The sequence below is a fragment of the Eulemur rufifrons genome, chromosome 29 (assembly GCF_041146395.1).
Source record: "Eulemur rufifrons isolate Redbay chromosome 29, OSU_ERuf_1, whole genome shotgun sequence".
Taxonomy (NCBI): Eukaryota; Metazoa; Chordata; class Mammalia; order Primates; family Lemuridae; genus Eulemur; species Eulemur rufifrons.
Genome location: NC_091011.1, coordinates 59,048,521 through 59,075,709, shown reverse-complemented (window position 1 = coordinate 59,075,709; position 27,189 = coordinate 59,048,521). Strand labels below are relative to the sequence as shown.

Genomic DNA, 27,189 nt, shown 5'->3' with positions numbered 1-27,189 from the left:
GCCAGGAGTTCGAGGCTGCAGTGAGTTATGATCATACCACTGTACTCCAACCTGGGGAATAAAACAAGACCCTGTCTCAAAAAAAAAAAAAAAAAGGAAGTTTTTTCAGACTTAAGATTTACTGTTAATTACTGAAATAGTTAAAGGATTTTTTTTCTTTAGTCAAGATGAAGCACTGAAGATAGTTTTCTTATCCAGTTGGTCTGATTTGCAATGCCTATAATTAGTGAAGTAAGAAGGAAAGTTACTTGCTGTTGGAATGTGGGAATCAGTTAACAACTTGGTTAATTAAAGCAATTTTTTCTGTAGTTAATTCAGTATTTAACCATTTAATTAAGTAGTTGACTGGTTAAAAAGAAAAAAAAATCTATTTAATTGTGGAATTAAAAGATAAATTAATTTGACTTGACTTTTTTACAAGTTCGTTGAAATTATTTCCTGTTCTATTGTATATCCATTTCACTAAGGTTTTCCATTAAAAAGTAAATTGACCATTTAATGTTTTTAAACAACCAAAACAGTATGTTAACTAATGATTTAGAAAACACATCCATAAAAGATGGAAATCTTTAAAAGGAAGGAAATTCTTTTTCCTTCCACCAGTTCTGCTAGAGATAACCATTGTTAAAACTTTAAAATGTGTCCTTTTAGTGTGTGTATGTATATGTATAGTATTTTTTCAAAGAATGTTTCCCCATTTACTATATGTCTTTCCAGATTGCATAAGTATTCTTTTATAATGCATTTTAACTGTACTATATATTTAACCTTCATTCTTTGCCTTTTAATTTATTACTTCTTCCTTCCTTCCTTTTTGAGCTATATTAAATAACAACTTAAATGCTAAGTGGCCAGTCAATATTTTTGTTTTTAGTTTACTTTAGTTGCCAGTCTTATGGTTAAATCTTTGAGCACATCTGCAGTTATTTTATTAGGATAAATATCTAGAAGTGGAATTTCTAGGTCAAAGGACATACACTTTTCTTCCTTTTAATACATATTTTAAAATTTGTTATCCATAAAATGGATGGCAATTAATCCTACCAATGGGAGTATGGGAGAGTGCTTGTTTCTCTATATCTTCCCCAATAATGTGTTATCTTTTTGTTTGCTTTTTAGCAATACCTATATGACAGGCAAGTTTTTTTTTTCTTGGTCATTTACATCTTTTGTGAAGTAATTGTTTGTATATTTTGCCTATTATAACAGGCATTTATCTTTTAATATTTATGCAAGTTATTTTTATATATTTATATATTGAGTATACTAACCTTTAATCATGTTGTTAATACCGTAGTTATTCATGTCTTCTGCCTATGTTTTGGCATACATAAGTTTTACGTTGTCATGTAGTCAGATTTGTGAATCTCTTCATTTATGGTTTCTGTTCATTGAGATATGCTTAGAAAGTCTTTCTCTAACAGAATAGTGTAAAAATTTTGCCTATTTCTAAGTACTTCTATAGATTTCGTTTTCAACATTATATCTTTAATACACATGGCATATTTGTCATTGTTAAGGTATGAGGTAAGAATCTAATTTTTGCTCTTCATTGGTAGTGATTCCCTGTACCATTTATTGAACAGTCTAATCTTTCCTCTTTGGAGAATTCACCATTATGTAATAAATACATACATATACTGAGATCTGTTTCTGAATTTTCTGTTGTGTTTCACTGATGTGGTTGTTTATGTCTTTGTAACATCATACTTTTAACTATCAAATTTTAAATATATATCATTTAGTCCTAGTAACTCTTAAATTCTAGAAATATTTCAATACATGGAATTCAGAAATGTATGAACAGCTAAAAATTAATATTATTGGTGTTTATTATTAAGAGCTTTTAAAAGTCATACTAGGTTGCTTATAATGTAATTTTATCAGGAATTTTTAGATTACATACTTAACAAATTACTGGTACTTTGAAAAGTTTCAAAATTGTGCATTAAAATGATACACAACTTTTTTTCTGCCAAAAATTATTCTGGTGATGTCAGTTACATCTTTTAATTAGTCATGGCAATGCTTAATCTTAAGGCATATATGACTTCCTCTAGTTGAGAATCAGTTTTTTAAAAGTATTTTTGTCATGTTTTAAAGTGAAAAACCTGTGGTATTTTTTTTACAGTACATTCTCCAGCTTCCCATTCATTGTTTAGGAGATGAGACTGCATCAGTTGTCTTTGTTCTCTTAGTGAAGTCACTGCTGGTGCTCAATCCAATTTCTAGGGCTTGTAGCATTCTTTATCTTTTTGCAGATTGAAATGATGTAGTGTCTCTTCTTCTTCCTCTGGTCTAGAACACACGAGTCATCTTGAACATAGAATAAATTTATCTCTGCAAGATGTTATTAGCTAGTCAAAGTTTTCTGAGGTAGAATTAGACTTCCAAACTGAAGGCTCATAGGTATTCTATGAGTCACTCTTGGAAGTTCCTTAAATTAAATTTCACAAAGATAGACAGTAGTCCCCCTTATCCGAGGTTTTAGTTTCCTCAATTTCCGTTACCAGTGATTTCAAAGGGGTGGAGGACTTGCAGCCTTGGGGCCGCATGTGGCCTTCTGGATCCTTGACTGCGGCGTTTTGACTGAATCCAAATTTTACAGAACAAATCCTTTTATTAAAAGGGGTGAGGCAGAGAAAGATGAAGCTTTTCTTGCCTCCTTTGGTGCTTAAAAAAGAACAATCTTGAAATCAGAAGACTGCAGGTTCCCGGCTCATATAGGGCCCCAAAGCACAAGAATAGTAGTACTGGCATATTGTTATAATTGTTCTATTTTATTATTAGTTATTGTTGTTAATCTCTTACTGTGCCTAATTTATGAATTGAACTTAGTCTTAGGTATGTATGTCTCAGAAAAAACATAGTATATATAAGATTCAATATTATTCACAGTTTCAGGCATCCACTGAGGATCTTGGGCATATTCCCTGTGAATAAGGGGATACTACTGTAAAAAACTAACATGAAGGATGTTGTCATGCACACACTTTAAGTTGTAGTTTGTTTAATAAATAAGTAGAATATTGTCAAATTTTTTCAATGATTTTTTGTTTCTGAATATTAACATGTCCATCCACATTTGTATTTCTTTTATCACAAAAATTAAACTTTTTTTTCAAACTTTATATCCGTAGTGCAGGCTGTGGAAGAACAGGTGCCATTTGTGCCATAGATTATACGTGGAATTTACTAAAAGCTGGGGTAAGAATAATTTTTATGTAGCATTTTATCCAGTGATCTGTTATGACTTTATGATCAATTGCAGTAAATTAAGTACATATTAAATATATATTTTGTTTCACATGTTACTTTTTTCTGAAGTAGTTTTACTATGTAAGAAGGTGTAAAGAAAAGGTAGTGAAAAGATATAAATTCTGCATACTACCTTGATATAATGCGCTGGGCAGACGGTAAGAGTATTGTTCTAGGTGAATGAATACCTGCAGTAGGGATGCAAACTGTACATTGACTTTTGCAATACAGAATTCTCGTTGCCTTTTATATTTATTCTAGGTATAAGTGTATTCCATTCAGTAAATGTTTATGCCTCCTAGAGACATTATAGTATAGTGGTTGAAGAATGCTGACTCTGGAGCCAAACTGTTCAGTTTAAAATTCTTGCTCTGTCAATTTACTAGCTGTGGGTGGATCTTGGTCACAGTACTAATGCCATTATGCCTCAATTTTTTTCATGAGAAAATGGGGATCATAATAGTAATAATGGGTAAGAATTAAATAAATGAAACTCTGTTAAATTCTTCAGAACTATGTGTGGCATGTAGCAAGTGCTTTGTACATTGTTAGTATAGTTCTTATTACTGTTGCTATTGTTTGGATTGTTGTATCTATCACTGCTGTTTCGAAGAAATTGTGTTTGGTCTATGGAAGATACAAAGATAAATTTCAGCCCTCATTATAAATTTGAAAAACACCAGTCTCCTCATTGTATATATATTTAGTTCTTTTCCTAGTTCTGTAATATTTTCATTTTGTATGCATTGGGAAGTTTTTAAACAATTCCTTAAAAAGCTCTCTGGTGTTAAATTTTATTTTTGTATTCCTCAAAAACTATCATCCTCTCCTAATACCCAAATGAACATGTTTAAGTGAATGAAATTTAACTAGGATTCTATCACATTTTAACATAAACATCAAAAATTAAAATTGGAATGGGGGCTGGGCGTGGTGGCTCACGCCTGTGGTCCTAGCACTCTGGGAGGCCGAGGTGGGGGGATCGCTTGAACTCAGGAGTTTGAGACCGGCGTGAGCAAGAGTGAGACCCCGTCTCTACTAAAAAAATAGAAAGAAATTAGCTGCACAACTAAAAAAATATATATCTATATAAAAAATTAACTGGGCATAGTGGTACATGCCTGTAGTCCCAGCTACTTGGGAGGCTGAGGTGGTAGGATTCCTTAAGCCCAGGAGTCTGAGGTTGCTGTGAACTAGGCTGAAGCCATGGCACTCTAACCCTGGCAACAGAGTGAGACTCTTGTCTCAAAAAAAAAAAAAAAAAAAAAATTGGAATGGGAAGAGGCACTTAATGACAGCAAACAAAGTAAACATCTGGTCATTTTAAAAGTTGTGTATTTTGAACATAATCCCCATTTAATTGAATTAGGCTTAATATAAATATAACCTTGTGCCTTAGGTTAATGTTGATGTGAAAAATCTTTTGATGTATATAGACTCCTAAGCTATAAACCTGGGAATAACTCTCAACTCTTCCATCTTCTTCAGCACTCCAAGATACTCTTGCTGATCACAATTCTAGTAATTCCTCTTCATTAAACTTCCACCAGTTTCTCTCTTTCAGACTGTCATCTTCCCTGATACAAAAGTTGGTTGACTATCACATCTTAAGTCAAGGTTGCCTATTGCAACAGTCCCAATTTCAAATGTACAAAAGAATCATCTAGGATCTTTCACAACCAGTCCTCCAAGATGGAGCTCAGGGCTCTGTATTTTTACCTAGCTCTTTTAGCTGGTCCTTACATAGCCAGTACTACTGGCTTTATCCACATCAGACTTCTCAATGCCAAATAGATTAAACATTCAGTCTGCTTTGCCTATGTATATTTCCTTCACTTTTTATGGGATAGTCTTCTTTTAATATTCAACTAAATTGTCAGTCAGTTATAGCCTCTTTATTCCCACTACACTGCACTTATGCTTTGGCTGGATATTTATTTGTTCACACATCTGGCTCCCCAGCATGACTGCTGAGGGTCAAGATTAGCTATGTATCCACAATGCCAAGCACAGAGTCTGATATGTGGTAGGTAGTGCTCAGTAAATGTTTGTAATAAACCAGCATGTATATAAGTTTTATAAGAAAAGTTGAAGACTATTTTACTGTTTTCTGAATAAATGTCCAAAGTTTATATATTCTTTGTTTTAGAAAATACCAGAGGAATTTAATGTATTTAACTTAATACAAGAAATGAGAACACAAAGGCATTCTGCAGTACAAACAAAGGTATAGTTTATTTCACTTTATAAACTATATTTTTATAAATGCCTTCTTGCTTTTAAAATTGTCTTTTCCCTTGTTTATCATTCATTTCCCTAATAGGAACAGTATGAGCTTGTTCATAGAGCTATTGCCCAGCTGTTCGAAAAACAGCTACAACTGTATGAAATTCACGGAGCCCAGAAAATTGCTGATGGAGTGGTAGGTGTTCTTGGCCTATTAATTTTAGTAAGCTTTTACTTTTTACCAAGAGGTAACATTTAGCTTTTAATTGTCATCTTGTGTTTTATCTAACAGGAGACTCTACAAGACAGTTATTTTTACTTAACCTGGATTTTGTTAACTCATTTTCTTGTCTGTATTTCTGTTATGATAGATATTTAATGACTCCAATATAAGTTAAATAATATTCTAAATAAAATAAGAGTAGAAAGATCCTATGTCAAAAATCATACAATTCATTATTGTTTCAAGTATAGATTATTTTCTAAAAACTTAACTACAAGCTGGGCACAGTGGCTCACACCTGTAATTCTAGCACTCTGGGGAGCCAAGGCAGGAAGATCGCTTGAGGTCAGGAGTTCGAGACCATCCTGAGCAAGAGTGAGACCTGGTCTCTACTAAAAATAGAAAAAATTAGCTGGGCATGTCCCAGCTACTCTGGAGGCTGGGGCAGGAGGATTGCTTGAGCTCAGGAGTTTGCAGTTGCAGTGAGCTAGGCTAACGCCACAGCACTCGAGCTCAGGTGACAGAGTGAGACTCTGTCTCAAAAAAAAAAAAAAATTAAAAAAAATTAAAAATTAACTGTATTCTTCTCTTTGCTCTTTCCTTCCACTCCCACTTAAGTAATTGTAAGTTGATTGTACTTGAATTTTATTTTGTTCTTGGTCATGATAGTATAAGGTTGTAGTTGTAGTTATTTGTGTAATATACTTTTTAATTAACCAGAATTATAGGATTACGATTAAGTCCCTTTTTATTATGTTGTAGTTGAATGTCATCTTAGATCATTTAAATCTTATTGGATGTTCAAGCTTGACTTGATAAAAATACTGTATTTTCAAAGTGTTCTTATTTCTGCCTCTATTTTCTAACCAGGTCTCTTGTTTCTTTTTTATATGTAATCTCCTTGTCCCTGAAGGTGCTGAGCTGTTTTTTTAGTAGAATTTTTTTTTTTACATCTTTATCATTTAACCTACAATAACTACCACATGATACACCAAGTATGAGGAAATGAGTCACAAATTTTATAACCTTTGTTTTCCTTTTTCCCCCTTAAATGGTTTTATCAGTCTCCCAGGATATTTGTTTGCAATTTTTTGGTGTTCCAAATGAGAGATTTGTTACCAAATGCTGAAGTCAGTATGTTAAGATAATCTAATGTCAGTCCAAGAGTTTTAGGAACTGTGTGTTTTCTAAATTAGCCAAGTGACAATTTCAAGTTTTTAAGATTTATGTATGTGACCTCATTATTATTCCTTAATTAACAGGAATTATGCAAGTAGGCCTCCTACATTGCCATCTCTTTTTCCCTTTAATTTGATTAAATCCTGTTATAACTTCTTCTGAATCTAGCCAAATATTTTATAATATACAATAGAATGTCTGTTATTTTGTATAATTTTATCTAAATTGAGATACTTAATATTTCAAAAAGCTGAATAGGCTATATACTTTTCTTTAAACTTTAATTGAAAATATTTCTATTTGCTTCCATAAATGCAAGATTAATTTCAAAGCTGAGGATCTTCTACTTAGAAATATAAATGTTTTTAGACCACTGGTTCCTTTAATATATAGGAGCATTACATTTTAAAAATGTATAGAAGATTCTTTTATTGAAGTATTCAGTGTTGTATTTTTTAAAGCTTTTAACTATATTTAGATAATCTCCAGGAAATGTGCGACAAATATCGCATCACTCTTTTATCTTCGTTTTCCCATTACCTGATCATTTTAAGATTTTATTTCATGAGTTAATCCTTTTTTACAACCTGAAATCCACACTGGGATTATAATTCTGTCGTAGGCTGCTTCTAATAGGTCAGAGCTTTACAAATGACTAAAGAATACAAGAAAAAAGTCATCCTTTAGATGAGATGAGATGAAATAATACCCAATAGCAGATAAGTGGTTACTTCAAACCTACTTTTTCATCTCATTGCCTGATACATAGTAGAAACACACTAAATGTTTGAGAGATATATATCTGTCTCCATGGATGGATGGATTAAAAAATAGGACAAATGGATAGGTATAGAAAAGATGGATTATCATTCTAAATAACTTTTTAATATTTTTCTCTTAAGAAATCTTGTTTTCTGGGAACTTTTAAATATAGATGACTGTTTTTATAGTATGGCTGTATATGGTTGCAGACCATAAATCCCAGTTAGAGAAAATGTGGAATTTAAAAAATTGGGGAAAATCATCTTAGAACTGTGTGGTTGAGTGAAATGATTTGAAATACATACTTATCATTTAGAAGCTGTGCTTTAAGAAACAGTAAAGAAATCTCCATTTATAATTTCTCTAACAAACTTATTTCAGAGGTAAAAGTTTTTTTTAAATGCTTTATGTTCCAGAATTATTTCATAGAACTATTTTTTTTTAAGGGATAGGGTTTCACACTTTGTCACCCAAACTGGAGTACAGTAATGTGGTCATAGCTCACTGTAACCTTGAACTTCTAGGCTTTTGTATATAAAAGACACCAGTACTGGTGCTGTCAACACCAAGATTTTCAATTCTTGAATGATTTAGTAATAAAAATAATAGTTCGTGTATGGTTTTTCTGTTATGTTATACATTTTAGATGTGATATTAAATTCTGAATATTTTTTCCTCAAATGTAATTTTTTTCTACTTTTAAAGCACCCTATTTTAATATTTATTTTGTCCTACAGCTGATAATATATCCTTAAATATTTGATAATTAGGTTGTGGGTTTTTTTCTTTTGTGGCTTTTTATATGGAAAATATTAGTACACAAAATAACTTTAGCAAGCTCTGCTTAAAATAAAAGAATACACTGGTACCAAATCTCCAGTAGATTATATAATTTCTAAGGTTCGTTTCAATTTCAAAAGTTGGTGATAGCTTCAACTGGTAATAGAAGCAGCTAAGAGAGAGCTATATACATTAGGACAAATGTGGACTCAAAAATTGTAGGTAAGCAGAGCTCAGTGGCTTACGCCTATAGCCCTAGCACTTTAGGAGGATTGCTTGAGCCCAGGAATTTGAGACAAGCCTGAGCAACATAGCAAGACGCCATCTCTACAAATTAAAAAATAAAAATAAAATAAGAAAACAAAAACAGGTCTGGTGGCATGCTCCTGTAGTCCCAGCTGCTTCAGGAGGCTGATTCACGGGGATCTCTTGAGCCCAGGAATTTGAGGTTGCAGTAGGCTATGATGATGCACCTCTACACTCTAGCCCTGGCAACAGAATGAGACCCTGACTCAAAAAAAAAAAAAAAAAAAAATTATAGGTAATAAAAGAGGGTCAGAAGATATAAGAGTATAGGAAACATTATTGTGAGTAAATACTAGGAATTCCAAGAACATTGTTCTATTGTGAAGTCCAGCGACTAGGAGGTTTTGTTCATGCCATTTGGGCAGTGACTCTACTGAGTTGCAGTTCTGCATTGCCACGTTGATTCTTTTCATCAGATGAAACTCAACGTGCTCATCTCCCCTAGAAGTTCACTTCTGGCTCTTTCTGTTAATGACTCTGTCATTCTCTTATTCACCTAGAATGAGGAATCCTTCATGACACCTTCTTTACTTTGTCACATATAACCACTTGCCTACAAATGCCCTTACTTTCTCTGTTGTTACTCCACCACTCACCACTTGGTCACCCTATCTCAACTCCATTCTTTTTTGGTCAAAAACTTATTCTCAATGGCGTTGTACATTCTACCTTAATATTCTCAACTTCTTAATATTTCTCAGGTATAGTGTTAATATTCTCAACTGTAACATCTTTGATTTCATAGCTTTGTAGCACTGATTATACCACTTTGGTGCTTCATATTACCCTTTTATTTTTTTGTTTGGGGATATTACCAGACTGTATACTTTTTGAAGTTAAATACCATGTCCTTTACATTTTGTATTCTCTCCATCGTTGACTTTGTTCAGTGTATTTCACATATAGGTCCACAATGCCTTACCTGAAGTTCCAAAATCCAAAATGTCCTAAAAACATAGTTTTTTTGTTTGTTTGTTTCTGTGAGTTTGATATTATACTCACTTGGCAGCAAGACCTAAGTTGACATGACACGAGGCTATTTATGTTTTACTACAAAAATTGCCATTTTGTAGATTAGAAACAGTTCAATAGAAGTGGTTTCATATGGTTCACCTTTAATTTTTATTTAACCTACTTAATGCAAATATTTACACATTTTGGTACAAAATATTAATGAGTGTTATCGTCAGAGTATGGTTATGATTAATAGAAATGATAAACAAATGATCAGTAATATGTCAGGCATCCTTATGATGCAGAGTCTGTAAATTCTGGTGGAGCCTGAGGATTTAAAACTTTGTTGACCAAAAGTCCTGATTTGTGTAAGGCAGTACCAGTTTATAGTTGTTGTCTGGGTGTAGTAATTAATAGTGTTCCCTTTTCATTTGTAAAAGAGTCATGATTTGGACAATAAATTACGTGGTCACCCTACCTATAGTAGGTAGCTATCCCTGCAACAAATGGCCTCTATTATGGTAGGTGTCTTTAATTAAGGATGAAAGTTTTCAGTCTTATGGCGTAATTCTGTTGTTCCTGATCAGATAATTAGATGTAGAAAAGTCTTCTAATCCATTATCAGGAGACAGGTGCACTTAAAATTACTGGGAAGTTGAGATCTTTATTTATTTTTTACTTGGAAATACTTGAAGTAACAGTTATAAAGATAAGCTGCTGTGATGGGCATGGTAGAAATGCCTTTTGATTAAGAAAACAACAACTACAAAACAAAATGCAACTACAGTTTGAGAGTTACTTAATTGATAGTATATGTAAAGATGGCTTTTTTCTAGAATTATTAATATCTGAGATGTAGGCAAGGATGAAAAGCATTCCTGCCTTCTGCCCCAGAATTAACATAGCCTAGCTGGATAAATATTGAAGTGCTTTGAGAATGAAACTGATTCAAGGCAATATTTTAATTTCACAGCTCCTCCATTCACAATCCTAAACCTAAGATTCTTACACTTGTATTGATCTGGAACATCAATGTTGTTAATGATGTCATTGGTCCTTGTGACCAGCAAGAACCAAGGATATCCCTGGATGGGCTCTCCCTGCCTTTCTGGGGTCTGTTTGGCTAGTCAGTGATAATAGGGGCTGTATTCTTTAAAGGAGGAGGGCTCTCCACATGGTGGCAGGGAGGGTGGGGCAAAGAATGATTAAAATGAATCCTAGGACCAGCTTAAAAGTACTAAGTAGTAATGGGGAATCACAGTGGGGTAGTCCAAAACAGGTTTGGAAAGGTAAAGGATATAAGCCTTATTTCGTTGGCTTTTTTCCCTCTCTGCACGTGTCAGGTTTCTAGTGGCAGTGATCCTTGGATGGGGGAATTGGTGGGGGGAAAACTACCTTCTTTGATATTTATTTTCTTGGGAAATCTGTTTCTTTACAGTGGCACTTGAAATGTGTTGAAATGTTGCTGTACACACTTGATCTTTCAGTAACTGGTGATGGGCTGGTTTTTGATATAAATCTTTCTCATTGAAGTTTGGCTCTTTGGGCTAAAATATGGATCCAAAGTATAGGACTCATGTTTTTTTTTAAGTTGGCAAAATTGGCATTGTTTTCAAAATTGAAAAGCCCAGAAACAATTACTTGAAATATGAGGAAGGAAAATTATTTTTCTCCTAACTTTAGTGAAGCATTTTTTTCCCCTTGGCAGAATGAAATTAACACTGAAAATATAGTCAGCTCCATAGATCCTGATAAACAAGAATCTCCTCCTCCAAAACCACCAAGGACCCGCAGGTATTGTATACCTTTGAAAATTATCTTTGAAAGGTTACTTTTATTTTTACTCATTGTTAACTAAAATGACAAATTCTGAATATTTCTAAGTTACTTTTATAACTTTTATTATTGGTCTTTTGTTTAGGTTATAGTATATGTATGGCAACTGATTTGTTACTGGTGACCTAAAATTTTTATTTCATTTTGGATGAAATTTTAATAGTACTCTGTACCAGAACAGTGAACACGACCATGAATTGACTATAGCTCATGTTTTGGTACATGGTATAACTAAAATTTTAGTTATTCTAAAGATTTTCATTTTCTCATGATGACTGAATAAGTAATATGGTTGCCAAAAATTGTATGCATGTTGAAGAAATTATGTGAAGATGTTTAATTATATTGCTAGCAAAGATGGGTTTATTACTGTTTTTCTTGCTTTCATACCACGCTTATGTATAATGGTTAAAATTATATATATTTCTGTCCTCTTTTCCCCCTTCCCTTCTCTTTCTTTTCTTTCCCCCTGAAAAGTTTGGTGGAAGTTGTCTAAAGTTGGGTGAGATGGTTAGGGTTGGGTCTTGGCTTTGAGTTACTAATGCCAAGAGATCACCCTAATGAGATCATTCCTCTTTACAAAAGAAAAAGTCTACAACTTTCCTCAATAAGTAAAGGTTTGGTCACAATCCCTGAACTTCATAGGAGCAATTTGTTCCCATTTTGACCATACAAGATTCTAACTGCCCATGAAGGAATATTTCTGAGTATGGAAAGAGGCAGAATACTCTTGTATAAAGAGGCTTTTACATTGGTAGATCTTATTTCAAATTTTAACTTCAGTATTTACCAGTTGAATGAACTTGGACAAGCTTCTCTGAAAATTCTTTACCTCATTGTATTGAGATACAGTACTACTTTTCGACATTGTAACAATTAGTGATAATGTATATAAAGCATATAACTACATACATGTTTGACCTATGGTAGTAGCTTTTTAAAGATGTGGTAGTCGTTATAGTCTCTGGAAAACCTTTCTATGCCTCTCTAAGGAGGCATATATAGTTGAGGTTAGGTCTCAACATTTAAATACTTAAGATGTTAACTGCGTACTAACAGAACTTCCAGTAGTTCTTTCCTGAGTGATTTCCACTTTGGTATATACCAAAATCGGCATTTTAGCCTCCTGTGGAAGGTAGCTAGCTGAAACTTATAAACTATTAGTTCTCTAACTTCTCTGTCCACCTAGGAGTTCTGGGGTCCTAAAAGAAACTACTGGCCTTAAAGGAAATTAAGGAACATTTTTGCTACCCTAATAATCTTTAATTTGGTTTTTGAAATTGAGCCAATATAGCGATTCTCAAAGTCTATACTGATATGTATGATTTATATGTTCTTCTGCCTCTGACAACATAGAGTGATAGCCTTTTCCTAATTTTATAGGAAAACAATGAATAGCCTATTCTGAATTTTAAGCCTTTCTCCTATACCTTTTCAAAAGTTTGACTCCTGTTATTCTTTAAAAAACAAAAAGATAATAGAGAAGTAGTAAATGAGTATTAACAGAAAAATACCCATTCAGCTTAAGACAGGTTTTTATCGGGCATACGTGCTCAAAGTTTTATGCCTGTGTGGTTTTATATTACATGCATAGGTTGTCTTTTTTCTTCTTTATGCAATGGAGTCAAATGCCAGAATTTCATTGTGTTCCACAGAGTACCTTGTGACTTCCAAGTTGAGATGAGTTTTAGAACTATTGTAAATTGTTCCCACATATAACTGAAATTAAAATTAAAAAATCCTAAGAATGATAAAAAGTAAAAACAGTATACTTTGTTTTTCATATAGCTATAGTAAACAAGTTAATTGGTTGTTTAAAATGCGTGTTAGTGGAGAAAGAATTCAGAGGAAGGCTCATGTTTGTTGTATTAGATTTAATCACCCAAATGCTTTTGATTTATCAATACTTAAAGAATCATATTGTAGATTTTGAATAGCACATTTCATTTTCTGTTGTTAAACTAATACAATTCTTTATAATTTATTCACTTAAATCAGTGAATCAGAAGTATACCTTATTAGCTATTTCTTTCTATAAGCTGTCAATAAATTTACTGTGGAGACACAAAAGGGGGTGCGTGTGTGTCTTAGTAAATTTTTCATAATCTATTTAATATTTCAGAGACAGTGACAATGCACTTGATTTTTGCTTCTAATGCCTCTCTAATCAAATAATATTAAGTAGGAATAGGATTGGGAGGAAGACAGAATGTGGTTGTGCTTTAGTCATTTTGATGTCTAGGCTGGTGGTCCACACTGGAGCAGGAGGCTCAAGGTTTCTAAGAGGGATGTCTGTGGTATTGGTAGTTACCTGATGTGTTTGTCCTTATTGAGAGAGGAGGTATACAGATCTGCAGGAAAGTTAAAAGAGCTGAGTTACTGATGATACAGAGAACTAAACCATCAGAAACCCAAGGCAATCATAAGGGAAAAACAAGAAGTTACAGAAGAAAAGATGTTAAGTCACAGTGTCATAGGTGTGAATAATGATATCTACAGTTATAAGATTGAGCTAATCAAAAATTACAATATAAGAGTATTGGAAAGATGGAGAAAAGGACCCTTCCATAGCAGGAATTCAGTAGAGAACATGTGAAACAGAAAGATCAAGAAATAACAATGGAAACATTTTGAAATATGGAGCTAAATCTCAGAAGCAGTTGTGAAAAAAAGTTAAAAGTGGATACCCTTGGCTAACTGGAGGGCTATGGGAGGGGACTACTGTTTTTCATTAAAAATGTTGTACTTGGGGGCTGGGTGTGGTGGCTCATGCCTATAATCCCAGCACTTTGGGAGTCCAAGGTGGGAGGATTGCCTGGGGCCAGGAGTTCAAGACCAGCCTGGCAACATAGTGAGATCCCGTCTTCTCCTCAAAATTTTTAAAAATTAGCTGGGTGTGGTGTCATGAGCCTGTGGTCCCAGCTACTTAGGAGGCTGAGGCAGGAAAATTGCTTGAGCCCAGGAGTTTGAGGTTACTATGATTGCGCTACTGCACTGTAGCCCAAGTGACAGAACAAGACCCTGTCTCAAAAAAAAGAAAAAGGAAAAAGTCTTGTATTTCACTTTTAAGCAGTATATGTATAACCTTGATAACATTAAGTCTTCTTAGTTTGAAAAATTATAATTTTTTCTTCATAACCACAGATTGTAATGGCCTTTAATATAATAGGTTTGGCTACATAATTATCATCTAACAACTTATTTTCAGAAGAAAAGACATTCTTAAAATACCCTTTTTTAATGTTTGTTTTTCAGTTGCCTTGTAGAAGGGGATGCTAAAGAAGAAATACTGCAGCCACCAGAACCTCATCCAGTGCCACCCATATTAACACCTTCTCCCCCCTCAGCTTTTCCAACAGTCACTAGTGTGTGGCAGGACAATGACAGATACCATCCAAAGCCAGTGTTACACATGGTTTCATCAGAACAACATTCAACAGACCTCAACAGAAACTATAATAAATCAACAGAACTTCCAGGGAAAAATGAATCGACTATTGAACAGATAGATAAAAAATTGGAGCGAAATCTAAGTTTTGAGATTAAGAAGGTCCCTCTCCAAGAGGGACCAAAAAGTTTTGATGGGAACACACTTTTGAATAGGGGACATGCAATTAAAATTAAATCGTCTTCACCTTGCATAATTGATAAAATCTCTAAGACACAGGACTTAAGTTCAGGGGATCTAAAAGTTGGTGATATTCCTCAGAATTCTTGTGTGGACTGCAGTACAACACAGTCAAACAGAGTTCCAGTTACTCCACCAGAAGAATCACAGAAGAATTCAGACACACCTCCAAGGCCCGACTGCTTGCCTCTTGATGAGAAAGGACATGTAACATGGTCATTTCATGGACCAGAAAATGCCATCCCCATACCTGATTCATCTGAAGGAAAATCCTCAGATATCCACTATCAATCTATGAAAACTGTGAGTTCAACACCAAGCCCTACAACACAAGTTGAAACCCACGATCTTGTGGATCATCATAATAGTTCACCTCTATTCGGAGCACCCCTGAGTTTTACTAATCCTCTTCACTCTGATGACTCAGACTCAGATGAAAGGAACTGTGATGGTGCTGTGACCAAGAATAAAACTAATATTTCAACAGCAAGTGCCACAGTTTCTGCTGCCACTAGTACTGAAAGCATTTCTACTAGGAAAGTATTGCCAATGTCCATTGCTAGACATGATATAGCAGGAACTATACATTCAGGTGCTGGAAAAGGTAATAATATAGTGTCTAACACTTAAATATCTTTACTATGTGCCAGTCACTGTTTTAAGCACTTGAGCTATATTAATTCATTATATTTTATTCCACACTACATTCTAGAACCTACGATAAATTTAGTTGTTTCAGATACTAATTTTTTAAAATAAGCTTTTAGTTATTGTTACCTTAATTTGGTCACATTGTATTACTGGGTTTTGTGTTTCCAAAATATCATAATTGTTGTAACTAGAAAATTTCTTTTCTTTTTCTTCTGTATTATAGCTGTTAAGCTGGGCTCGATGGTGCATGCCTATAGTCCCAGCTACTTGGGAAGCTGAGGCAGGAGGATTATTTGAGCTCAGGAGTTTGAGACCAGCCTGGGCAATATAGCGAGAAAGAGACCCTTCTCTTAAAAAAAAAAAAAAATTTATCTGATTGAATAACTCAAAATAATTTAGGGAAAATAGAATCACTCAAAGTAACAGCGGCAAAAATACTATAGAATGGCTTGGTTAGCCATTTAATTTCACCCATGTTTCTCATAAATAGCTATTTTAGTCATCTTTTTTCTGTTCCTATAGCAACAAAATAACCTTTTTTTTAAACTCTCTTCACAAATGCTTGCAAATAAGGCTGCTTACAATCCTGAGTTTAACCCAGGAACAATATTACAAGCTATTCAGCAGAATATAGGCAGCTTAATTCATTCAGTAGTGTTATACATATCTAGTCATCAAAGCTATTATTTAATTAATGACTCTTCTTTAAGCAGTCTTAACAAAATTGGTCTTTGAAACTCCGCTTTGTTTTGCTAAAAATAATCATGGTTTTCTTCTTAAACAGACCATAGAGTTGAGAGCAGATGTATAAACATGAAAACTATGTACTGATATTTTGATAATGAATGGTCATTTACCTGTCAGCGAATTTTGGTATTACAGATTGGTATATACAGACTGGTATTTATAATGTGCAGACAAAATAAGTGCTGTGAACTTAAAAGATGATTGTCCTTTTTAATTTCTGACCCAATATATTGCCACCCTTACTATGGTGCTTTTATTTTCCCTAGCTCACAGATACTGTATTTTTTGTCTTGAGAATGTATCTAGTAGAGAAGATGAGAGTCTAAGCTAATTTCTTAAATTACACAATTTTATTTTCTTGATGTTCCTGTGTTTTGTTTGAAGGATCTTTAGAAGATAACAATGTAGTAAATATTACTTTACCAGTTTAACGTAATTTTAAATTATTAGTATCTTTTCTTCTTCAACTTCAGAGTTTGAAATATAACTGCCCAGCTGTAACTATACAAGAAAGTATATGGACAAGAAATTTTCATTTTGGTCTTTTTAAGTATATCAGGCATTTGTCTTATACCTAGGAAGTTTTTTTTTAAAAAAACCATTACTAGAAATAGAATTTAGTGAGGGCAGGAAGGGTGCATGATATGATATGCTCATTATGAGTTACTGCCATATGACCAGTCTTGTGGTGATAATAGAACAGCTTCCTTTAAAGTAAAACATATTGTACAGGGATAGTTGAAACATCTCTGCTATATACCAGCTCTTTACGGTTCTTTCAGTTTTGTATTTCAAAGCAAAAATAGCTGCAAATGTTATTTCTGATATCTTTTCACCCTACCTAACTATGCTATCGGTTTGATGTTAACTGAAGATTTTCCTGTTTAAATGTTCTTTGCTGCAACATAACTACAAGTAGCCCTATTAATGTGTTGCTAAGTGTTAACATATACCTTGTTGATTATTTTTATTTCCTTTGTAGATTATTTATCTTGTAGAACCATTGGCACCAGAATTAGGGTTTTTTTTGTCTTAGAATTTGTTGGTGAATTACAGTGATACGTTGCTTAATGATAGGGATATTTTCTAAGAAATGCATCAGGCAATTTTGTCATCGTGTGACCATTATAGAGTATACTTACACAAACCTAAATGGGATGGGTGGGCTACTCCATACCTAGGTTGTGTAGGATAGTCTGTTGCTCCAAGGATATACACCTGTGTAGCATGTTAATGTATTGAATACTGTAGGCAATTATAACACAGTGGTAAGTATTTGTATATATAAACAGAAAAGGTAGGGTAAAAATGCAGTATTATAATCCCATGGGACTACTGTTGTATCTGTGGTCCTGCTTTGGCTAAAATGGCATTCATTATACAGTGCATGATTATAACTGAATAATTTTGTATTGATACCTAAAATAATTTTTTGTGTAAGTTACTGCCTGACAGAACTTCCTGACTATGAATTCTGATTTTAATCTTGACTTAAGCCTTCTGAAAGATTTCTCAGATTTGGCTACAGTATGTGATTTGCAAAAGGCTATGAAAAATGTGCAGTCACAGGTTGGATAACCCCTAAAACAAGTTTGTAACAAAAAAAAGGTGGTCCAGAAATCCAGAGAGAAACATGCAGTTGAAAAGCAAGGAGCATAGTTAGAAAATAAAAGTCTTTAAGGGTGAGGACTGTCATGAGAGGAAAAAGTACAGAGTTTCTGAAAGATACTTGATAAATAATATAAACAAGCAAAACTGCCCTTCTTGCTTTGTTCACTTAATTTATGAAATGGTACTACAATGCCAAGATTATGTGTCCCTTCCTTCCAACAGCCATCTCTCCACTGTGAGCTGTTAGTAACAAGAGGGCAAGGAGAAATACGATGATGACTCACTCAGACTGCCACTACTCAATAAGGTAGATAGTTCTTTAGTGGCAAGAGAGAGTTCCAGAACTCATCTCTCAGCAGGACCAGAGGCTGTATTTTCTTGTGTCTCCAGCTAAATAAATGTAGGAGGGGCAAGAGCAATCATACCCACCTCGTGTTTGTTGAAAATTGAAAAGGTTTTTTCAATCTCTTTTTAATGTGTACCCTGTCAGATGTGGTAAAATAGCAGAGTATCATCGCAATGTTTTGTTCATTTTTTAAGAATGGTGGGCAAGGCCAAGACAAAATAATATAGGATCTTCACATTTCCTTTTCTTTATCCCATCCTCCCTCACCTGAGAGTCCATGCACAGGATGGTATCCTTGTGTTTTCTTTCTGTACCTCCAGTGAAAACTCAGATCTGATACACTCATTTACCCTAAGCCATAAGAAGGCTAGCCAATAAGAAATGCATTATCTTTTGCAAAAGTTAATTTTGTTTTTACTAGTGCAAAACTTGTACATGACTTCAGTGAATAATCAAAGTACAGTCATGTGCCACTGTTTGCAAGATTTTAGGCATTAAATAAATGAACATTTAAAATTTTTTAAAAGCTATATTTTTATGTGTATTAGAAAAACAACTAGCACTTCAAATGCTGTTTGTTATTGCTGTTTAAAATATGACTGAAATACGTAGTTAAATTTAAAACGAGTGAGTTTTGTTGTTGTTTTTTGTTTTTTTTAATGAAGTTTTAAAAGTGAATAGGACAGATGGTACGTAGTGTGGCAAAAATCATGAAAGGAGTTAAGCAGTAAAATCCAGTTTGTGAAACAATGGCTTAAGTCAGATGACCAAAGCTTTCCTTTTTAGACTCAAAGCATCATCAAGTAATCCCAGTAGAGAAGTCACTTGCCTGCTGGTTTCTCTACTGAAGATTGCATTCAGACTCGGAATATGAAGCATTGTCTGTAGAGTGTTAGGAAAGTCATGGGAGGGTCATTTTCTATGTGCTGTAGAGATAGAGTTCATTCTTCTTTGCTCAATAAGCTTTATAACTCTTCTTGATAATGATTTTGAGTAGAAAAGGTTTCTTGTTTATTTTCTGCATTTTTATAAACTGATTCTCTTAGATACTTGTGACAGGGTTTTTAGAATGTCAAGAACGCTCTCTGATTTTTAGATATGTTAACTTTTAATAATTTGTTTAAATTTTATGTATTTAATTTAGATGTTGATGTTAGTGAAGATTCACCTCCTCCCCTACCTGAAAGAACTCCTGAATCTTTTGTATTAGCAAGTGAACATAGTGAGTGTCTCTTTTGCTTTTCCATTTACTTCATACTGTAATAATAAACTCTGAAAAATATGGCTGATTTTAATCTAGTAGTTATTGAGCTACATAATTAAATTCAAAAACAAATTTGGATCGATACTGACAAATGCTTTTAATTCTTTATTTGTAAAATACTTTTAAATGATATTTTTGCTTGCTAAGATTGCTAAAGGGGCTGTATTTACATTAGAATTAGAATACTAGAATTCAGTTAAATGTGATTGTAAGTTTGCAATCTGGTATCTTTTCATTCATTAAAAGTAGCACTTATTTATGAAGACATTAATTGTTTCACTTGGTGCCAGTTTAGGTAAGTAAACATTTAAGCTGGGTTGTGGGTAGGTGTCACTGACATTGATAGTATACCTGTCCCCTTACCCCCTTAATAAGGATTGCAGAAACAGCTTGAATGTATTTACAGTGTCTCATGCACAGTGATGGTGCTCACTATTCTAATGAGTTACACTTTACCAATATGTTAATAATTTTGACTGATTTTAAGAATGTTGAAAACAGGCTAGGTGTTGTGGCTCATGCCTGTAATCTCAGCACTTTGGGAGGCTGAGGCAGGAGGATCACATAAAATCAGGAGTTTGAGACCAGCCTGGGCAACATAGCATGACTCTATCTCTACAAAAAAAATGATAAAAATTTTAAATCTTTTTTTAAAAAATGTTGAAAACAGCAAAGCATTATATTTTACTTATCTAAGTCTCTCACATTATCTATAGATTACAATAAACTCTGATGACTGAATTCATTTAAATTTTAAGAAAGGAAACTTAAAGGAATTTTTTTGAATCAATAGAAACTACAAAATTTTTATGGATGTGAGCCAGGTGGTGGCTCATACCTGTTATTCCAGCTACTTGGGCGGCTGAGACAAGAAGATTGCTTGAGGCCTGGAATTCGAGACCAGCCTGGGCAACATAGCAAGACCCTGTCTCTACAAAAAATAAAAAAAATTAGCCAGGTGCAGTGGTGCCTGTCTATGTCCTAGCTTCTTGGAAAGCTGAGATGGGAAGATCTCTTGAGCCCAGAAGTTCGAGGCTGCAGTGAGCTATGATCATGCCATTGTACTATAGCCTGGGCAACAGAGTGAGACACTGTCTTTAAAAAAAAAAAAAAAAAAAAAAAATTATGGAAGTGATAGTTTCTAAAAATATTTAGAATCAATCTAGTTTTGTATATTCCTTTAATGTAAAAATTTTGAAGAATTAAAGATGTTGATTTTAATTATAAGATTTCATTTTCCTCAGATACACCTATAAGATCTGAATGGAGTGAACTTCAAAGTCAGGAACAGCCTGAACAAAAAAAATCTGAAGTGAGTTTGGGATTGGAACAGCTATAGCTTAATATTTTTACTCTTTTGTTAACTTTTCTTACAGTTGTTTGTTATAATAACTGTCATCTTAAGACCATTAAATATAATTATAATTTTTTTTCAGCATTTCCTTGTGTTAAGATTTTGTATGAAAAGCCTATATGAAATGTGAGATCTGAAATTTTTAAAAAGGGTAACTTGATCTACATAGAACAATCACTTCAGAGTATTATTCTCTCAAGCTATTTTTGAAATGTATAAATTATGCCATGTTCCAAATCATTTTGGAGGTATAAAAGGAGCAGGAGTTATTATTTTCAAGGGTCATAGTACTTTTCCTAGATTGCTGCATTCTTCCTATTGTAATGCTGGTCCCTCTCTTTAGTTTTTCTGGCCACCTGAGATTTCTTTCACATTCAGGAAATGTTTTGGTAGTTAAATATTTTGGCCATGGGAAATACCATTTTTATTAACATTAATATTTTTCATATTTTCCCCCGTGTATTAGTAGCTCTGAAGTTGGGCTATATTTTATAATCAATTTTAAGACATTGTTATGATATAGTTTAATTGGCACATAAAATAGCCCATAATGCTGTCTTATAATCAATAATATCACAATTTGATGAAATATGGTAGATGGCTGGCAAAATGCAGCTGTATGTTCCTTTGTGCAGTATCTCCTGCTTTTTCAGTTTTCATTCAGAAACGTTTACTTCCAAAAACAGTATAACGTTTAAAAATTTTTGGCCTAATTGTTTTCTTTCCCTCTGATGGGCCCTGATTTTTTGGGATATATATCTACACATAGTAGACCTAGCTTTCTATTATTTGTATTAAATAAATACAATAAAATGAATGACCTATAATCACTATTAAATTTCTTCCTTATAGGGCTTGATGACCTCTGGAAATGAAAAATGTGGTAAGTTTTGAGATTTTTTTTTTTTCCTTTTTGCTATAGATTTTATAGATTACTTTCCATAAAATAATAGCACATCATGGTTCATGCTATTTATTTGGTTATTTCTGTAAGTAGAAATATCTAGGACAGCTCTTGCAGAAGCTTAATATATATAGTATAATTCTTCCAAGTTAATTAGTACCACCAGATACTATTGATCTGGAAAATCATGGGAGTTACAGGCTAATGGGAAAGAAATTATTTTTTTAGACATTTTCCTATATTTTATTTTCTATTGTTTGTAAAAACTCCGAAAAGCTAGAGCCTGACTTAAATAAATGTTGCAAATTTACCTAGATGATGGATTTGGCTCCATAAAATTCAATTGTTTTAGGATTTTTACATTATTCATGAAGACCAATAAAGTTATGTAGCTCAAACCAGTGTTATATTCCAAGTTAGAAAATTTTTCTGCCATGTTGCTTTTGCTATCATGCTAAAATAGGTCAAGTTACATTAATTTTTATAAGTGAGTGACCATGTAAGTCAGTCATCAAACATCCTAGTCCATACAATTCCTTCAGTTCACCTATTGCCTCTGCCACTACCCTCCATTCTGCTTCAGTTCTTCTCTTCCGTGATTATATTCTCAATCTTGGCCTTAAGAGTCTATTCCATCTCATAAACTCTATTACTGTCTGTCTCTTTTTATAATGAAAAGAACAGAAGCTTTAGAGCCAAGATGGCCTAGATTGCAATCCCATTTTTGCCATCACTTATGAGGTGGCTTTGGGCAAGTTACCTAATCTTTCTGAGCCTCCATTTTCTTAACCTGTGAAATAGAGATAACGATAGTACCTGCCTTAGAGGAGTTTTGTGAAGATTTAATTAGGCAACATATATAAAGTATCAAACCCTGCGTCACTCAAATGTTAGCATTGCTCTTACTATCATTTTTATTGTATTACTGCTACTGTTGGATCTCTTGATCTTTTATTTTCTTAATCTCCTTTCTGGTTTCTCTTCCTTCTCTATCCAACCTAGTACCATTGCCATCACCGTAGTCACACAGTTATCCTCAAATTTCTTGCTCTTAACTCTCAAACTATTTTATTTTATGCCACAGAATTACTGAATGTTACTGGGGACTGTCACTCGGTTTTACAGATTGAATCTACAACTTTGAGTGTTCATCCATTTGCCTCTCTTATATGCTGTATTTGGTACCCTTTCCATTTCCCCTGAGTTTTCCAAACCTTTACTTTTCTTCTAAAATTATCAGTCCCACTAACTCTTAAATGACCTTCACTTCACTGAGAAAATTGAGGCCTTTGTCTACAGCCATACCACCCTGAACGTACCTAATTTCCTCTGATTTTGCAAGCTAAGCAGTGTTGGGCCTGGCTAGATGGGAGACCACCTGGGAATACTAGGTGCTGTAGGCTTATAAAAAATTTAATTAACATAAAACATGACAATTGAGGTATTTAGACTGGATCATCATTTCCTCCTAGATGATGGCCCTGAATACCTTACCACCACTAGTTTCATCTAGATGCCTCTCCTCTCTGACTCCATTGCACTCTATGCATAATTTTATTATAAAACTTACCATACTATAATAATGTACTTCTGTGTCTCCTGCTAGACCAGATGTTGGCAATCTGCAGTCTACATGCCTAATCCTGCCCTTGACTTATTTTTTTTGTTATGCCCTCGAGCTGAACAAATGGCTTTTACATATTTAAAGAACTGGTTAGAAAGACAAACAACCAAAGTGACAAAACCAAAGAAGAATATGTGACAGAGGTGGATGTGCCTTGCAAGGCCTAGAATATTCACTCTAGTTTTATTGTTCTCCAGCTTTATTTTCTATAAGAAGTTTGCTGGTTCCTCTCTAGAGTGTAAGCATCTTGAGGACAGGGATCATCTGTAATTTGACTTATAGTCCAAGTTTCCAGAAAGGTTCCTCATAGGTGTAGAGGATGTGATAGAGGTTGTGAAAGAATGAATGTACTAATAGTTAATTTCTTTTGTTACTAATGTTACACATTGGTAATTAAATGAGTAAACTATAATTCAATATCATAAAACTTTAAAAGAAGAATTACTGCTTTGGGGGGCAAATAGTTCATTAACTATGAACTTGTTTGCCATTGATTTCAGTTGCAATTATTGCTTTACAACATAAGCATTTTATATAAGTACCTTAAGGAAATATGATATGCCAAGATCTAGATTTATGAAATAAAGTAAGTATAATGAGAATCTTTACATTGCACTACAGATTTCTAGGTGCCTGCAAGAATACCTGACATGATTTTCTGTGCTCACTACCCCTGTATTTATATTTATCTGGGTCTCTGAAGTTATGATGACCAAGAGAGAAAACTTCCTCTTTTAACACATTTCCAACATTAAAAAAATTAAAGTGTTCTATGCATGACGCTGCAAAGGATGGTGATTAACAAGGGTTTTGTTTTGCATTTTAGATCTTACAGCAGGAGGTATTCACACAGAGACTTGTACAGAATGTCCACCTGTTTTCAGTGACAAGAAAGAACAAATATCAGAAAGTCCAACAGGAGCCACAGATATTGGTAATTTGTTTAATAAATAATTTTAAAACTTGAAGTAGTTAACACAGGCAAGAATGAGAAAAGGTCATTTGCCATCATTCCAGGCATTTCTTAAAACAATGTACTATGATTTATTCAGGTTCTGAAATGACACTTGACAAGAATAAAATGTGATCAAAGTTGCTTGGAGTTAATCATGAAATAAGTAAAATACTTAATTTATTTTGTTCCACACTGAGGTTAAAAACTAAAATAAAAAACTGCAGTATATAAGCAAATCTTTTGTGTTAGAAAGACTAAAATATCTTAGATGTTTTTCTTACATTGTGATAAAATTTGTTTTATTTTTAGCAGAAAAATTTTTTAAAAAGCAATTATTTTCAATTACCCAAAATAAATGTATGATTGTCTTGTATTTGCAAAGTTTGATTTGGTTTAAATTCTAAGTTTCCTTGTGAAATTTATTTGTTCCAGAAAATGAAGATGTCTGTGGACATAGTTTTAGTAGTATGCAAGTATTTCTGAACACTGACTAGCTATTGTGTTTTGACTACAGGTTTTGGTAATCGCTGTGGAAAACCCAAAGGACCAAGAGATCCACCTTCAGAATGGACATAATTCAGGGAGCTAAAAGACACTTTAAATTATACTGGAAAATTCAAGTGCCACTGAAAGCTAGATTTATAGTATTCCATCTTCAAGATGTGGGACTAACAGCAGTGTAGATTGTTACCTTAATATTTTCTTGCTGGGACCATCTACCTGCCTTATACTACACTTAGGAAAAAGTATTATATATGGTTTATTTTGTAACTTCAAGTATTATTGCCTTAATGTCTCTTAACCCTGTTACACGCTGCTTGTAGACATGTTAATATAGTAATACTTTTATGATAAATTGAGTTTATGGACTACTCTTTTGCTGTTTTATCATGTATGCATTATTTTGTATATGTATCGGGCAAGTAGGTATATAATTTGATAAAGTTGCAATCATATAAAATATTATTAACAGAAGATGTAAGAAATTTCTGCATGGTCTAAATTTTTGTGTACCTTATTTGTAAATTATTTGCCCTGAAGTTTTAGAAAATAGTTTCTGAATTTTAAAATTGCTGGATTCATGCAGCCAGCATTGCAGGTTATCAGAGATCAAAGATTGTAATAATAATACATTTTGTAAATTGTAAGCAAAAAGTTATTTTTATATTATATACTGTCTAATTGTTCATCCCAATTGTTCTTGTTTTCATCTAGTCATGGAGATTCAGTAAGTGCCTTGGAACAATATTGAATTCTCTTAGCTTGTGTGTGTTACTTTAATATTTGAACTCAACTGGGATTAGAAGACTATCAGAATATATGTAAGTTTCAGAATATTTGACCTGTCATTAAAAAAAAACAAAAACAATTTTACAGTGTCTACTTGTTGCCTTGGTTTTTCATTCCTCATTCCTAGGAAATTAATTAGACTTACTATCAGTCTTCTTGCTGACTTGGTCTGAAAGCTCTTTAAGGCATGGCTACAAATGTAGTTTAATCTCTTAATCAAAGAATAGGGAGCATCTTCAGCAAAAAATATGGTTCTGTCAATTCTAAGTACTTTGAGGCAGCCCTAGGCATCCTTCTCATCCTTATCATTATTAGCCTACCAAAATCCTAATAGAACACCAGAGGTGAGGCTGAGAAACAGCAGAAATGGTTTCTTCTCATCCTGTGACTGGAGCACAGGTGCCATCCATAAATACTAAGTCTAAATTTTGACACCATGGATTGAAATTGATGGATATATATATTATGATATTTTATAATATATATTATATTTATAATCTATATGTATTTTTCCCTCTGCATACAAAAGACTGAAGAAATTAGGAAACTAAAATAACATGGAATAACCTATTTAAGTAGAAGGGGGATTGTTGTGGAGGAGAAAGTAATATAATTTCATGTTAAAATTTTTTTAAAGCTAAATGATCTTCATGTTGATCCCTTAGAATTCGAAAGTTTTAATTTATGTTTTAGTCATAAAGAAATGGTAATACAGTGGACGCTTGACACTCACCAGACATAGACATTCCTATAATGTATCTTTTCCTAATAAAACTTAAACTCAAGTATAATTGAAAAAATGTTTAGCCCCTTAACACTTAATGAGTTGTGTAATATGGTACAGGGTACTAAAATCATTTGTAAAGATTGTTTTTTTGGTTGGGAAGGAGTTTTTTGGAATACCTTTATTGAAGTACACATGTATTCATAAGTATGCAAAAATCATGTTAATCATCATAAAGTATACACATCCATGTGCACCACCTCGGTCAAGCAAAAGAACAGTATCAGCCACTGAGCAGCTTCCCCCTTGAGCTTCTGAGATTTGTTCATCTTTGTATGTGTAGCAGTTGTTTGTTCATTTTTCATTGGTATAAGATTTTACATTGTATGAATATACTACAATTTGTCCATTCTGCTATTAATAGACATTTGGTGTTTGTGAATCTTACAAATTATGTTGCTGTGAACATTTGCATGTATCTTTTGGTGTACATCTATCAGTTGGATATATATTGAGGAGTGGAATTTTTGGATTATAGGGTATACATGTATATTTCAGCTTTAGTAG

General features: G+C 33.4%; 1 protein-coding gene across 1 annotated transcript in view; it reads left to right on the top strand.

The window, feature by feature from the left end:
* PTPN12 (protein tyrosine phosphatase non-receptor type 12) overlaps positions 1-25,987 on the top strand; it is a 93,511-nt gene extending 67,524 nt beyond the window's left edge. The window contains exons 9-18 of the mRNA XM_069461399.1: positions 3,141-3,207; positions 5,408-5,485; positions 5,582-5,680; positions 11,397-11,482; positions 14,780-15,756; positions 19,652-19,729; positions 21,016-21,083; positions 21,978-22,008; positions 24,480-24,587; positions 25,123-25,987. Coding sequence (XP_069317500.1) covers positions 3,141-3,207; positions 5,408-5,485; positions 5,582-5,680; positions 11,397-11,482; positions 14,780-15,756; positions 19,652-19,729; positions 21,016-21,083; positions 21,978-22,008; positions 24,480-24,587; positions 25,123-25,184 — 1,654 coding nt within the window. The 3' untranslated portion in view covers positions 25,185-25,987. The remainder of the gene's footprint in view (positions 1-3,140; positions 3,208-5,407; positions 5,486-5,581; positions 5,681-11,396; positions 11,483-14,779; positions 15,757-19,651; positions 19,730-21,015; positions 21,084-21,977; positions 22,009-24,479; positions 24,588-25,122) is intronic.
* The last annotated feature ends 1,202 nt before the right edge of the window (positions 25,988-27,189 follow it).